Source organism: Crotalus tigris, unplaced genomic scaffold (assembly GCF_016545835.1).
Source record: "Crotalus tigris isolate CLP2741 ecotype Arizona unplaced genomic scaffold, ASM1654583v1 scf7180000024151.2778019, whole genome shotgun sequence".
Lineage (NCBI taxonomy): Eukaryota > Metazoa > Chordata > Lepidosauria > Squamata > Viperidae > Crotalus > Crotalus tigris.
In genome coordinates, this window is record NW_024100413.1 from 387,028 (window position 1) to 402,524 (window position 15,497).

The 15,497-nt window shown below is 39.8% G+C and overlaps 1 protein-coding gene across 9 annotated transcripts in view; it reads left to right on the forward strand.

Moving 5' to 3' along the window:
- The window catches only part of BMPR1B (bone morphogenetic protein receptor type 1B), a 188,138-nt gene that overhangs the window by 147,581 nt on the left and 25,060 nt on the right, over positions 1 to 15,497 (forward strand). For all 9 annotated transcript variants that reach the window (XM_039322848.1, XM_039322853.1, XM_039322850.1 and 6 more), the window contains one exon: positions 5,553 to 5,712. In XM_039322848.1, the coding sequence (XP_039178782.1) occupies positions 5,553 to 5,712 (160 nt within the window). The remainder of the gene's footprint in view (positions 1 to 5,552; positions 5,713 to 15,497) is intronic.

Sequence of the window (15,497 nt, forward strand, 5' to 3'; positions counted from 1 at the left end):
TGATCAAAGCTTATTGATTTTTCTTATGTGCATCACATTCGTAGTCCTATTAAAATAGGTTATTTACCTATCTATCAGTCTTATTCTGGATATTATTACAGTTGTCTATAAAATTTCACATGGGCTTTATAGGCAATTTTCAAACCTTCTATATTCTCTCTCTTTCATCTTTCTTTTGTCATGTAGTCAGTATCACATGAAGGAGGAGGTGGCTGATCCTCATCCCTGTCTCTTAGTTCTGGTTTCAGTATAATTTTAAAATCTTAATCTGTGTAGTTTTAATATTTTAACTATTTTTCTATGTGTTTTATAAGTTGTAAGCTCTCCAGATTTACCTTATAGGGAAGATGGGAGGCCTAAAAATTTAATAAATAAATAAATTAACATAAGCATCACACATGTGGCGCTTTGCCTAGTCAGACAGATTGCTGCTTGCCAACTGTGCAATCAGAGAGAATAGAGGCTGGGGAGAGAACAGCTGAGATGGATTAAGCACCCTAGCCTGGGCTTCATTTCTTAACGGGTGAATAACTGATCACAGGTGCAGGCTTAACCCAACATACGGTGCTCTGTTTTGTTAATGGAAACCCCCTTAGCAGCAGCACAGTAGTTTTACGGTCTGGTCATGTGATTTTCATTGGGGATGGAGATTTGGCAAGGTTGTAAGAAGTCAATGGAAAATGAATGTAAATAGGCAAGGCCAGTACTATAGGGTTTTTTTTTTTTACACAGGAAGAGTTTTTTTAAAGGAAGAATTATATATTCTTGATATATTAGTATATATCAGAGAATATCCTGGAGGAAGGGGAAAGAAGGTCAGAAGCATTTATTTAAAAAAATATGCATGGTGGCATTATGACTTTATGACTTGAAGCAAGCTTTTGCAGCACCCAGATGACCTTGGCTGTTTTTTAGATGCTAAGCAGAATCAACCAAGGATAGTAACTGAATGGGGACTGCCTTGGAATTCTAGGACTGTAAAGTTAAAGCTGGGAAGTTTGAAAATATATCTATAACATTGCTAGGAAAACTGTATGGATGTAGTCATCAAGAGTTGAATTTCACTTGGGGGACGCTTTTAGATAAGTTTTTTTTTTCCTAATTTTTTCCTAATTCAATTTTCTATAACCATTAACCCTCAGTTGCAACACCCCCAGCAAAAGTGACCCTTTCCATTGTTGAACATGTTTTTTCATTAGGAAATTTTTTCCTGATATCCAATCAACATGTACTGCCTTTTAATTTAAATACAGTGTTTCTTACAATGCTTGAACAAGTCGGATTATTCTGCCTATTTTTTGAATGTACCAGCTCTTTAGATTAGTGTTTGTCAACTTTGGCAGCTTCAAAATGCGTGACTGGGGAATTCTGGGAGTTGTAATCCACACATCCTCAAGTTGCCATTGTAAGAAACGCTGCTTTAGATACTTGGAAACAACTATCCCATCTTCCACAGTTTTCTCCAGATTAAACATATCTCCAATCATATATAATTTTTTTCTTTTCTGGTCATTGATTAGTTTGGTAGCTCTCCTTTGAACATGTTCTACTTTATCAATATCCCTTCTAAATCTGATGTTCAGATCTGTATGTACTAGCCCCCATTCACACTCTCCACCGGCCTTCAAGATATGCTTCTTGTACACAGTGTTCTCCAATAGAAGCTAAAATATTGTTAAATTTACACTAATCTGGTATTTCCATCAGGCAAAAGCAATGCTGCTGGTTTTCTACTGATAAAATAAACCAAGTACTTAGAGCACAGGAAACCTGATGTCGCTTCAGTAATTTCTTTATAGGATTGATGAGATCCTGTGTTTAGATAAATGTAGGATATCTGATTCCAGTTCTTTCTTTCTCCTTGTAGTGTGGAAAAGTGCAGAAGTAATAACAAAAGCCACTTCTAATTCTTTGTGCTTAGTTTCTTTATGTCTGAACAGTCCCTGTAACCTAGCTTCAGTTAAATTGCCATGTTTTATAGATAAGCATTTGTTTTATATTTTAATTCCATTTCTGAGATTTCCAAATTCTGCATATAAACATTTACATACATCCATGCAAACAGATAGGGCTTTATAGATTGCAAAGCAAATTAAAAGATCTGATATATGATTCTTTTTCTTCTGTCTACAGCTAAGTATGAACTAGTTAGTTGACACAGCACTTTTTTGTATGGCCTTAAACAATTCTTCTTACAACCACCTCTGTTCTGAGTTTGTTGGCGGTCTGCCAAAAGAACAAAGAGATACCACTAAATTCCTGTTAGAATATTTGGAAGCCAGGGTGCTTCCACTATAACCAAACTTAACAGCTGCTCTGAATTTCTGGAAAGCAGAAATATTTGTACTGTTTGGGAGTGAATTTGGCAGATTATGTTAAGTGAAAACTCATTGTTGTTTCTTGTAGTCATTAAGATTTGCAGTAGAAAACATTCTCTTCCATTATAACAGGATCCACATTAAGCTGGTGGATTTAGGCTCTCTCCTACTGATACTGCTTCTCTACCTTGTCAAGAAAATTACATGTCCTGTTTTCTTATGTTAAAATTAATAGTCTGTTGTGCTATCATGAAAAGAATTCTCACAAATAAATAAAACCAGAAAACTGGAGACCATATTAAAACGAACCATCATAATCGGTACAGCACACCACACAGAAAAATGTTAACACAATAAGGGCTCTGTTATTAAATTAATCAGCTGGAAAATTATTCATGCAAACTTATAACTGTCTCCTGAATGTAAGGATGGATGAACATCAGGGGAACTCTCTTGAGAAATTGCCTTAACAACAAAAAAAAAAAACCCTCAGAATATGTTTTTCCAGTAGCTACTCTTCTCTAGACTTTAGATGGTGCCTAACATATGGTGTTTTTGTTTCTTTGTTTTTTACAAGAACTATTTTAGTTTAGTAGCCAAGTCTGAATTATAGATTATTTGCTACAGTCAGAGATTATTTGCTACAGTCAGTGACCTGCCTGTACTAAATTACAGATTAGTTATCGTTGCTCTGGTAAATCACTTTCTAAAGAGTGCTTTAAATTTTATAAGATTTAAAAAGTGCCTAATCTTGACTAGTTTGAGTTCCTAAATGTTAGTGATGATTGTGAGCGTGAGAAAGTTATATACAAGATAGATTGAACTTGCTTGCTCTATTATTTTCAGAAAAGTGGAAAATAGTTACATCTTTAAATAAGGCATGTATATCATTGGTTTTTTTATTCTTCATTATTAATAATTTTTAATATTTTTTATTTCGCTTTGCCAGATGTCTGAAACCTCTGCCTAGAACATTTGTGAAAAGTCAGACTTCTGTCCATGAATAACAATGTTAGTCACAATCCCAGTTTTGTGCTTATTTGCTGAAAATTGAGCTTTAGTTTTAAAAGGCTCTGTTCCATTGACCTAAAAAGCTAACATCTGTTGATATAAAAGTCCTCTTTTGTAGGTTGGAATTTAAAATGCCCTAATGCAAAACTTAATTCATTGCAGGTTATTGTGTGTGAGAGAAGTTTTATAAAAGAAGTACTATATAAAAAAATCCTTAGAGAGGATTTATTATCTTATTATTCTAATAAGAAATCTGCTTGTGCTAATGTATAAGCCACCTACCTTTATGGTTTAGACAACATATACGTTTGTTAAGTAAATACATTTTCAATATATAAAACAAGATCAGACTTCAAATTTGTAACTGTTAATATTTTCTGCTCTCCACTGTGCTAAAGAGTTAGAAAAAAAATTCATCTGTTACTTGTATTGATGTGAGACTTCAAAAATTCTTATGCTGAGATATTTAAAAAAGTTTCTGTCTAAAGCCTGCATTGAAAGCATCCTCAATCAGGACTTAGTTTTACAACTAGTTGATTGAAGAAAGCTAAAATGAATATGCTAATGCAGGTAGTCCTCAATTGGGATCCACAACTCAGTCATTAAGCAAAGTGATCATTACGTGAAACCAAAGTTGGGCTTATAATCTTCAGTTTTCCTTTGCTTTCTTCTTCTTCTTCTTGTGCCATATCCGTTATTGGACGTTGGCGATCATGTTGGCGATCCTGTTTTTATCAGCAGCTGCACAAAAAAGTGCTGCTGAGTTTTTTCCAGACCAGTCCCTTAGATTTTGAAGCCACAGTGTTCTTCTTCTGCCTGGACCTCGTTTGCCTTCAATCTTTCCCTGGAGGATTAAATGGAGTATGCCGTATTTTTCTGAGTGTCACATCACATGTCCGAAATATTCTAATTTTCATTTTTTAATTGTTTTGATGATTTCCCTTGGCTTTCCCAGGCAGCTTATCACCTTCTCATTTCTGATCTTGTCAACCCAATTTATACGTAACAGCCGCCTGTAAATCCACATTTCAAATGCTTCTAGTCTCTTCAGGTGGCCTTCTGTCAGAGACCAACTCTCTACTCCATAGAGCAGGATAGAAAAAATATAGCATCTGACAAGCCTGATTTTCAGTCTTAGGCTTATGTCGTGACTGCAGAAGACCTTTTTCATTTTGAAGAATGCTGTTCGAGCTTTTTCTATCCTTGTCTACTTCAACAGTCATGTCCCAGCTTTCATGTAAATTAGAAATGAGGTGCATGATCCTTTCAACTTTTTCTAGTGGTATTCCTTCTGAATTTATTGGTGGTAAATTAACGGGTTGTTTGCTGACGACCATGATCTTGGTTTTTGAGGTATTAAGCTTCAAGCTGTATTTTTCAGAAATTTCTGTGACTCTGTTGATGAGGAGCTGAAGGTCTTCATGCTTACTGGCAAGCAGAACTGTATCATCAGCATATCTTAAATTGTTGATCCAAACACTGTTTACTTTGGTGCCAGCATCGATGTTTTCCAGTGCCTCGTTGAAGATTGACTCAGAGTAGATATTGAACAATCATAAATGCAAGGATTGGTTGGAAAGTTACATTTTCATCTCTGTGGTGACTACAAATGGTCACTAAACAAGACAGTTGTTAAATATGATCTATCTGTATTTCACCTAGAAGATCATATTGTATTCATATATGCAATCAACTATTGCCTTAAATCTAGAAAGGTTGTTATCATGTTCACCTGCTTTATGTTTAATGCTGCTGTATAGTTTCTACTATAATTTGGTAAGTCACAGTGCAGTTCCTGGTTGCAAAAGTATCAGAAGACGATCCCTCAGAGCTAGCCACAGACTTTGAAATGCAAACTTGGAAAAGTTTAAAGCTTCCCCTTTATAGCAACCCATCAGATAGTCTTTTGAAATGAAGAACTATTTAAATTTAATTCACTTTCTTGCAACATACAGAATTTTTGTTCTATATTCTGAAAATATCAGCTTGTTTCCACTGCCCTCAGCTTCAAAAAATTGGGCAGTGGAAACAATACCCTTAATATCGTAAGTATCAAGGATGCCAGAGTCAAACCTGGGAAAGGATCTTTAATAGGAATGTTTCTCAGATACACACACAAATGACAGATGTACTCACTAATAAAATATTGTAACCTTTTCTAATTCATAGCAACATAAACATTTATTAGCCTTATTTTCATGGTTGTTTTCTTTTCCTGTATAGCAAACTTCCTAGACAGCAGGTCCTTGAGGAATTCTGGGAAAGGAAACATCGATGCTAGGAAAGAAGACGGGGGGAGCACAGCAGCTGCTCCTGCCCAGAAGAAGCTGTGGTGTCACTGTCATCACTATTGTCCCGAAAATTCAAAAAACAACACCTGCAGGTTGGTGGGGGAATCTTCACATAGTGTGCAATTTACATAATTTCCTACATTGGTATTATGCCCATCCATGATTTAAACTGGTGTCATGCCCATTTGACTTAAATGCTTTTAAAAGATTAAACCAAATAATTAGAAATGCATCTGTAAATAATTGTTAATTCTACTACCCAAAAAGATATTGAGGTTTTAGAAACAGTAAATATCAGTTGCTAGGGAAAGGGATCAGCTGGTAAGGAAAAGTCCTTGTAGTGTTGTCTAACTTATGCTCCTAGTTAACATAATGTTTCTCCAGCACTGGAGATGGAGAATCCATCAATGGGTTTAGACTGTGTTCCTGCCCAATCAGATCAAGTCAGCCAAAGTTGCCACGCCTCTCCTGGGCTAGAAGGTCCCAGTCTTGACTTGATCTTGCCCATGAATAGACGTGAAAGTTTGGCTCTTAGGCAGGTATAGTCTCCATTGGTGGATTTTCCATCTTTCCTTGACTTTAATAGTTTTCTGATCAGTGCTGGGCTCAGCACTTGAGTCAGATTGCTGTTTATTTCCCTTCCTTCCCCTCTTAACCTTAAAGTGAGGCTGGGATCAGCTTCTCTTTCTGCATTTTGTTGTCTTTCGGTTTCGTTTTCTTCTATCCTCCCTAACCTTCTCTGTTGGATTCCTATTAAGTTCAGTTCCATTTAATAATTCTCCAGGAACAACTATAGTTGTCCTTTCTATTTTGCTTTAGTTTCCTTCCCTGATTGGGGTCTGGAACGCAGCTCCAAGAGTTATGATTCAAGAGGGGGTGGTGGAAGTGCTAATCAGCAGGCAGGCTTATCAGCAGTTTAAAACGCTATTTTTTTGCCCTTTCTTGTTATTTAAGGGCTGTTCTGGGCGGCTGAGGGATCATTGCTTCCCTATTGCAGCCCCTGTTGCCGGCTGAGCACATGCTGCTCCGAACGGGTTTTTTTCAGCTGGCTGGCGGTTCAATTAGGCGGCTAAGCAGGGCAACAGAGGCAGGCGAGCTCCTTTTGCTTTTTAGAGGCTTCGACTGCTCCGTTGAAGCTCTTTAGTGATTTTCTCGTTGGAGGAGTTCTCTGGATCCTATAGGGAGGCTCAGAGACGCATAGTGATGGCCAAATAATTGTTAAGAATTGTATCCGCCATTTTGTGGATCTAACACCATTCTCTGTTGTTGAACAGTCTCAGTGAGTTTCATTTTCGCATCGGCCGCCATCTTGAATCCACCATTTTGAGAACTAACAGTTCTTTTTCATGATTATCTGTTTTTTTTGTTTGGAGCCTGTACTGAATCCTTTTTCAAAACAGTTATTCTTAGTAACACTCTCCTTCTAGCAGAATTTGAACTGGTGTCTCCTCATATACACTAAGTATTATTTACACACACAGTAGGTCCTTGATTCTCCCTGTATAGCAGCATTGAATTCCAGGTGTACCTTTTCATGCATCTGGGTTTACCCACAAAATAGCAGTTTCTGGATTCCAGGTGTACCCTATCGTGCACCTATGTTATCCATTAAGTGGTAGTTTCTGGATACCAGGTGTACCTCATTGTGCACCTGAGTTATCTACAAATTAATAGTCATTGGTTACCAGGTGTACCCTATCGTGCACCTGTGTTAACCATAAATCAGCAGTCCTTGGATACCAGGTGTACCCTATCGTGCACCTGTGTTATCCATAAATTAGTAGTCCCTGGATACCAGGTGTATCCCATCATGCACCTGTGTTATCCACTAATTGGCAATCTTTGGATACCAGGTGTACCCTATCGTGCACTTGCGCTATCCACAAATTAATTGTCCTTGGATACCAGGTGTACCCTATTGTACATCTGTGATTATCCAAGTTGACAATAATAGCTGTCTCTGGATTCCGGGGGTACCCTATCATGCTCCTGTGCTTATCCAGAGTAGACAGACAGCTGCCTCTGGATACCAGGAGTACCCAATTGTGCTTCTGTGATAATCCACGAGGATGGAAGAATCTGGCTCTTCCAAGAAGGGACTTTCACCTCTCTCATCAGCCTCAAAACGACAGAAATCTTCCAACCAAGAGGCGGCAGGTAAGATTTCGGCCAAGGCTAAAGCCAAGGCTAGATCTGCAGGAAAAACATCTAAAAAGGAGGAAAAATAGGCCAGTAGGAGACACCGGGCATTAGAGAGGATATTCTCTAAAGCCCAAGAACAGACCAGGACTGAAGCCACTCAGGCTGAAGTTCCTTCATTTGATTTACCACTTGGACCCTCCACTTCCCCTCTGGGAATCTGGTCCACAGGAGACAGAGTCTTTAACACTCTACCGGGTGATTCATCTCATCGAGAACACATCTTGCAGCCTGTGGCTCAGCGGGCTCTGCATTCCGCCCCAGAAGCCACTTTTACCCCCACAGCAGCTGGACTCAGACTACCAGAGCCGGTTCCTTTGCCCACGGAGGACCATCTAAATGAGTTGATTGCTCAGGCGGTAGAGCGCGCCGTTCAGGCTAGATCTCAGGTACCTAGGGCTACCTCGGTTTCTCCCCTACCGATTCACCAGCCAACGACGGAGGGATATGGTGCACCTACTTCACCTTCACAATCTTCTTACTCTGAGGGTTCATCCTTTCGTGAGTATGATGCAGACGTGGGGATTCCGATGTCGGACCAGGAGGAAGACCCTCCTGAAATGCCATCCTTTACGGGTCTCTTTAATCCGTCTCATTTTGTTCCCTTGCTCCGAAAGGCCACTTCCACAGCCCATCTTGGTCCCAAGTCTTGTACATCAACTTCGACTGCGGCTCCGGACTCGGAGGTGGATCTGAACTTTATTGAACCGGTAACCACACAACACTGCATACCATGTCTTTCTATGTTTCTGAATGCGATCAGGAAACAGTGGGAATCCCCAGGTTCCCTTCTCATCCCAAGTGGCTGTGATAAAAGACTCTATAACATGACCAGGACTTGGCAGATGCCCTAGAGGTCCCCAAGGTGGATGAACCCTTGGGACCCCTGGTATCTCCCACTGCCACTCCTGGGGATGTGTCTGATGCCCTAAAGGCAGAAGATCGTAAAAAGGAGTTCACCTTTCGTAAGACACACCAAGCTACAGCTTGGGCTATTAGGGCAGATACATCGGCCTCTTTCTTCAATAAGTCTGCTCTCTGCTGGCTGAGACAGCTCCAGGCCAGAATGCCGGTGGAAGATATCCGAACCCACCAGGATTTGAGCAAGATGGTGGCAGCAACGGAATATGCTTCCGATGCAACACTGCAGGCGGCCAGATTTTTAGCCAGGGCTATGGCTTCCAAGGTTACTGGTCGTCGTATGCTTTGGCTGAAACACTGGCATGCAGACGCCAGGTCCAAATGGCGCCTGTCAGCAGCCCCTTATCGGGGGGGGGGGGGAGAAGCTGTTTGTGGAATCTTTAGATCCTTACCTTACAGAGAATAAGGATAAGTGTAAGGTCCTCAATCACCTTATTAAACGTCCGGACAAAAGATCCAACACATACTCACGGAGGCAGTCCTTTTGTTCAGGGACTAGGTCCACTTATTCCTATCTGCCCCGCTCCTTTCCTGTTAGACAGGACAGACAGGACAGACAATCGGACAGAATGGGCTCTAAGCCCAGACAACAATTTCAGGGCAACCGGCCCTTTCGTGGGAGCGGTCGGCCCTTCTGTTATTCCAGATGACTCTCCGATGGTCCCTCCCATAGGCGGCAGACTTTCTCTCTTTGCCAGCCAGTGGGAGGTCACCACCACAGACGCATGGGTGTTGAACACAGTTCATCACGGGCTCTCCCTAGAATTCCTCACCTACCCTCCAAATCGCTTCCTCTCTTGTCCCCTATCAAGGAATCTCACAAAGAAAAGGTCGATGCAACAGGCTATTCAGCATCTCGTAAACATAAGGGCCATAGAACCGGTACCGTTGGATCAGAGAGATCGGGGATTCTACTCTATCCTCTTCGTCGTTCCCAAGGCCTCGGGAGGATGGAGAGCTATCCTAGATCTAAAAAGACTGAACCGGCATCTTTTTTACAGAAAATTCAAGATACAAATGCTCCAGTCAATTCTCTTACCAATCCGCCCTTTGAACCCCTCAAAACCTGGGAGTTGAGATTCTTATCACTCAAAGTAGCCTTTTTGGTGGCTATCACCTCCGCGCGGCGGATTTCCGAACTAGCTGTTCTCTCCACTAGAGATGATTTGTGTATCTTTCACCGTGACCGAATGGTACTTCGTCTTGATCCAACCTTTGTTCCAAAGGTAAATTCCTTATTTCATAGGACTCAAGAAATTGTATTACCAGATTTCTGTCCTAATCCCTCACATGATCTGGAATGGCAGTGGCATCTGCTGGATGTCTGCAGAGCACTTCGTTATTATATCTCGCGGACAGCTGTCTTCCGCTCTACCGAAGCCCTTTTCGTTTCATATCATCCTCCTTCCAGGGGTAGGAAAGTGTCATCCTCCACGATTGGCAGGTGGATCAGGGTTTGTATTGCGGAGGCGTATAGGGTGGATTCAGTGCCGGTTCCAAGGCGCATCACGGCCCATTCCACCCGTAATGCGGCTACTTCTGCAGCCTGGGCTATTCAAGCATCCATTGAAGACGTTTGCAAAGCGGCCACATGGTCCTCTCCGTCATTCTTCATTAGGCATTACAAAATTGACAGGTTCGCCTCGGCAGAGGCGTCCTTTGGCAGGAGGGTTCTGCAACAGGTACTATCCCAAAGTGCGTCGCTGGGCAGATTTGATTCCCTTCCTTAGGGACAATTTAGCTTTGGTATGTCCCATTGGTGGATTCTCCATCTCCAGTGCTGGGGAAGGGGATTGTCTTACCTGAACGCCTTTTCTCAGCACGGAGACGGAGAATCCACTCCCACCCTAGTAGGTTATTAGGCCTAGCTTTACATTTATGAGCCAAAACGTCTTGCTGTCAGTCATGGCTTCGCCTTCGTCAAGACTGGGACCTTCTAGCCCAGGAGAGGCGTGGCAACTTTGGCTGACTTGATCTGATTGGGCAGGAACACAGTCTAAACCCATTGGTGGATTCTTCATCTCTGTACTGAGAAGGTAAGACAATGCCCCATCTGATGGTAGCCTTTATACAGATTCTTTTTTTCTCCTTCTAAACTCATATTCCTATTCTGGTATTCCATAACTTTTCTTAATTGTACATTGATGTTAATTTGGACAGCATTTCTGATACCATTCCATTCCTGTTCATGGTAAGACTGATTTTTGTTAAATTGGTACATCCATTGATTTCAGACAGGTGCAGCAATGATCAGAAATACCTTGTTTCTTCACATCCCTGCTTGAGGGCTGGTCTACACATATACAAATAATCCTTGACTTACAACCACAATTGGATCCAAGATTTCTGTTGCTAAGCAAAGTGATTGTTAAGTGAGTTGTGCTGGATTTTACAACCTCTTTTTTTTTGCCATGGTTGTGGGTCACTGCAGTTAAATGAATCACATGGGTCGTTAAGCAAATTTGGCTTTGCCCATTGACTTTGCTTGTTGGAAGCCGGCTGAGAAAGTTGCAAAAGGTGATCACATGACCTTGGGATGCTGCAACGGTCGTAAATACATGCTGGTTGTCAAGTCATAAATGCAAGGGCCGATTATAAAAGTTATCTTTTTCAGTACCAATACAACTTCAAATAGCCACTAAATGGATGGTTGTAAGTTCAGAATTAGTTGTAACCTGTAATTTGGATTATCCCAAAGATACTTTTTCATGAGGCAACTGGACTTCCTTGTTTTTCTTTGAAGATGTTTCGCTTCTCATCCAAGAAACTTCTTCAGCTCTGACTGGATGTGGTGGGGGAATGGAAGGATTTAATAAATAAATCCTTCCTAAATCCTTTCATTCCCCACCATCCAGCCAGAGCTGAACTGGATGAGAGGTGAAATGTCTTCAAAGAAAAACACGGAAGTCCAGTTGCCTTGTGAAAAAGCATCTTTGGGATGACTGAGAATCTCCAGAGACATTTATAATATGGATTGTGAATTACCTCTAGTACTAAATAGTATCTCCTTAGAGTTAGTTAGGAGGAAGGAGGCTTATATTTTATTCTAGTATTAATGAAAAATGTTACCCTGCTATTAGTCTGGTAATAATTTCTCTGGGCCAAAGAACAACAACAGGCATGGGATAATATTATAATCATGGCAGAAAAAGAAGACAAATGTTTTTCCATATGGTGTTGATCCTACTAACCTCCCTAACTTTATATTTGGTGTTTGGAGATAACACTGATTGATATAGCACAAAATATTAAGAATATTTGTTCCGTACCAACAAATTTTCCTACAAGTCTTAGGCTTATAGAGACACAAGTCATACATATAGTGTGGTTGTAGGAGAATGGTTCTTGATAAAATAAGAATGCAAAATGTCCAATCTGGTGTGATTTTTCTATATTTTTTTTACATTTCTGAAAATCCAGAAAAATGTACAGGTACATCTTAGAAGCATATAGTTATAAATGTTTTTCACTCAGTTAAGATGTTGGTTTGAATGGTTTTCAAGTTGCCCTTCCTTTTTTCTTAACAGTACAATTGCTGTCTTGTGCTAATTCTTTGAGTTAAAAAAATCTGTTGTTAGAATTAAATCAAGGAATAAACTTCATGGTTCGCAAATATAATTTATTCAATATTCTGTACAAGGCAGAATTTAAAACACTTGTAATATTTGACTCTTTTATAGAATATATGTTTGTACATGTAAACATTCAATTCTTTCAGAAGACATTAGGATGTCTGTATTGTTGAATGTGACAATGGCTTTTATAAACTCAACATTTTCAGAAACTTTTTAAAAAGTGTTCCCTGCCGTTTCTAACTTTCTTAAGAAGTTGCCAGGCTTTGTGTAATAGAAAGTGTAACTTTAGTTATTCCCTTTGTGCCACTTCATAGAGATAAGGACTGTATGATGAAGAATGCAAACATGAAACATCTAACTGCAAATATTTACTTGAGTACATAATACATCTCTCTGTCTGTCCAAGTGCCACATAGTAAGAGCTGGTAATTTGTATCCTACTTGGAAAATTTCAGAAGGAGGGGAACAAGATTTGTTTAAAGCGTTTAGTTTCAGCTACGAATGAAACCCCCAGACCCTGGTATATTTTTAAGGCCACGGAGTTGGGTTTCATTGTTACCTTACATCACCACAAAGAATATGTAAATACTGTCAACCTACCTGCAGGAAGAGATGGCTGAGTGCGCAGGTGTCTGCTAGATGGATTAACAAGGACCTTTTCCTGGGAGAGGTGAAAGCTATTGAAAGCGTTTCCTAAACCTGGGCTTGTAAAGGTTATGTTAACCTTCAGCCTTTGGAAACACTAACCATCATCATGTAAATGTCCTGTACCTGGGAAGTTCCAAACACACATTTATTTTCCTAGCCCTTTAGGAACAACTTTCTGTAACAAAAACTTGGATGTTATCAAAGCACTCACACATCTCTTTAAAAGCATTGGATCGTGAACAATTCCAGCTAAGCAAATGCTCATTTTAGGGAGCTGACCATATTTAAAAATAACCATGATGCTTATCTGAGATGCTGAATTTGAAACATCTTCTTAAAGCTGGAAGTCAGTGATGCTTATAAAAAATAGCCAACAACTGTTCTCACAGAGTTAAGTGTGCTTTTCATCTTGAAGCAGCTCTACATTATGTTCATTAAAAAAAAAAAATGACAGGAAAGGGAATTTAGGAAATGTTGACACACATTCTCCATAATTGTAAAGGCATTTTAGAGCAGGCCCCAAAAATATGCTTGTCAATTTTAAAATCTGGCAAGTTTAATCCTGCTAATAATAAAGAGCACTTGTGTTGTTTATTTCTATCAAAAATGTTTTAGTTAAATTGTTTAAAAACAATTAAATATTAAAAAAGCCTGGCTTTAAATATCTGGACAGCCATTTGTCCGAAATGGTATAGGGTTTCCTGCCTGAGCAGGGGGTTGGACTAGATGACCTCCAAGGTCCCTGCCAACTTTACTACTACTACTACTACTACTACTACTACTACTACTACTACTACTATCATCATCATCATCATTATGTTGCTTCTACAGATGGTCCTCACTTAAGGGCTATAATTGGGACCAGCAACTTTATCACTAAGCGATTGTTAAGTGAAACATCGTGTAGTTGTGATATCATTTTCTCTGCTCTCATAAAGTCAATCTTTAAGCAAGATATCATAGGACATCCACTAGTGATTTTATTGCCATTGATTTCATTTACTTGGCCCATGTGAATCCAGCTGTGATGTACACAAATGGTGATCCATGATCATGGGATGCTCCAGTGTTTGTGGTAAAGTTACTTTCTCGGCACTATTATAACTTCAAATGTTCACTAATGAGGGCAGTCACTAAGCAAGGACTATCTGTATTTCTTTATAATTTAACAAAAATGTCATACAGAAGTTTTATTTGTTTATCTGCATCCCACCTTTATTGTTTTTACAAACGATATGTCCCACTGCTCCTCTAATTTTTCCCACAACAATCCTCTGAGGTAGGCTGAGAGTTGATTGATTCCTTTTAATTTGTCAATGAGAGTAATGGTGTATTAGATTTTTTTTAAATCTCATTTTGGATAATTGAGTCAAATACTGTGAGATTCAAATTTACTACTTGGTTTATTGAATTGCCCAGTCAAAAACCTAATTGGATCTTCAGGTATTTAAAATAAAAAAGAGAAGGTGGTATTCATGGATTTTAAGGAAAGGACGGGTCAAAGGAACGGAAAAAGAGGAGGGGGAGTTTGATGCTGTTACCTTGGTATCCACAGTGGGCTCCTCCCGATAGCCAATTTGCTCTTTGAATCGACTCAAAGCGGGTTCGGCCAGCTTCATATATGAAACCTGATTCTTTTTGCTCATGATCGAGGATTGAAGAGACAGCAGCTCCAATCACTTGTCCATTTTGCTTCTGCACATGTCACATGAGAGGAGCTGCTCTCAGCGACTTTCTTTCCCTACTTGCCAATGGTTGCGTCCATCTTGGCTTCAGGACAGGAACTATGGCTGCCTGGACGCCTAATTTAAAGAGGGCGCCACTTCAGCGCTAAACGGAGATGAAACTGAAGGTGTGGAAAGAAGAGGATGGTGTCCAAGAGCACCAAGTCAGGTGGCTAAGAGAGGACAATTAGTGGGAGGCTAAAATGGATCTACACTGCTTTCTACACATAGCTGCTCTACACATGTATGACTAGTCCACATAAGTACATCCGCCTGGAGGCGGATGGAGGAGCGGTGTCTCAGTTCCTTATGTGTTTGCCAATGGTCTTAGGTGACCCCCTATGAAAGGGTCGTTCGACTCCCAAAGGGGTCGCGACCCACAGGTTGAGAACAGCTGTTTTAGAGTATCACTCACTCTTTCATCTAGACCAAACAGCAGACATCAAAATGTTGTTTCAAGTCTAGTAAAACCAATCTTTTCTTTCTTTAGCATGTTGCAGGTTTATATCTAATTCTTGGAGGGGGGGTTTCCTTGACATATAAATGTAGAAATATCCTTTTGCCATTGTTGAAATGGACTGTCAGTTATTAATATTGGTAAACTTTAAAATAAAAATAATATCTTTGGTAAAATATCCATCTTATTTACATAGATTCTGCCCAGTGAGGATAATTGCAAGTTATCCCATATTTAATATCATTTCATGCAGCTACAAAATTGTTTTGAAACAATTTAGACACAACTCATCAATGTAACCCCAAAATATTTAACCTTTTTCTCTATCTTGAACCCACTTTTTGATATGCCCA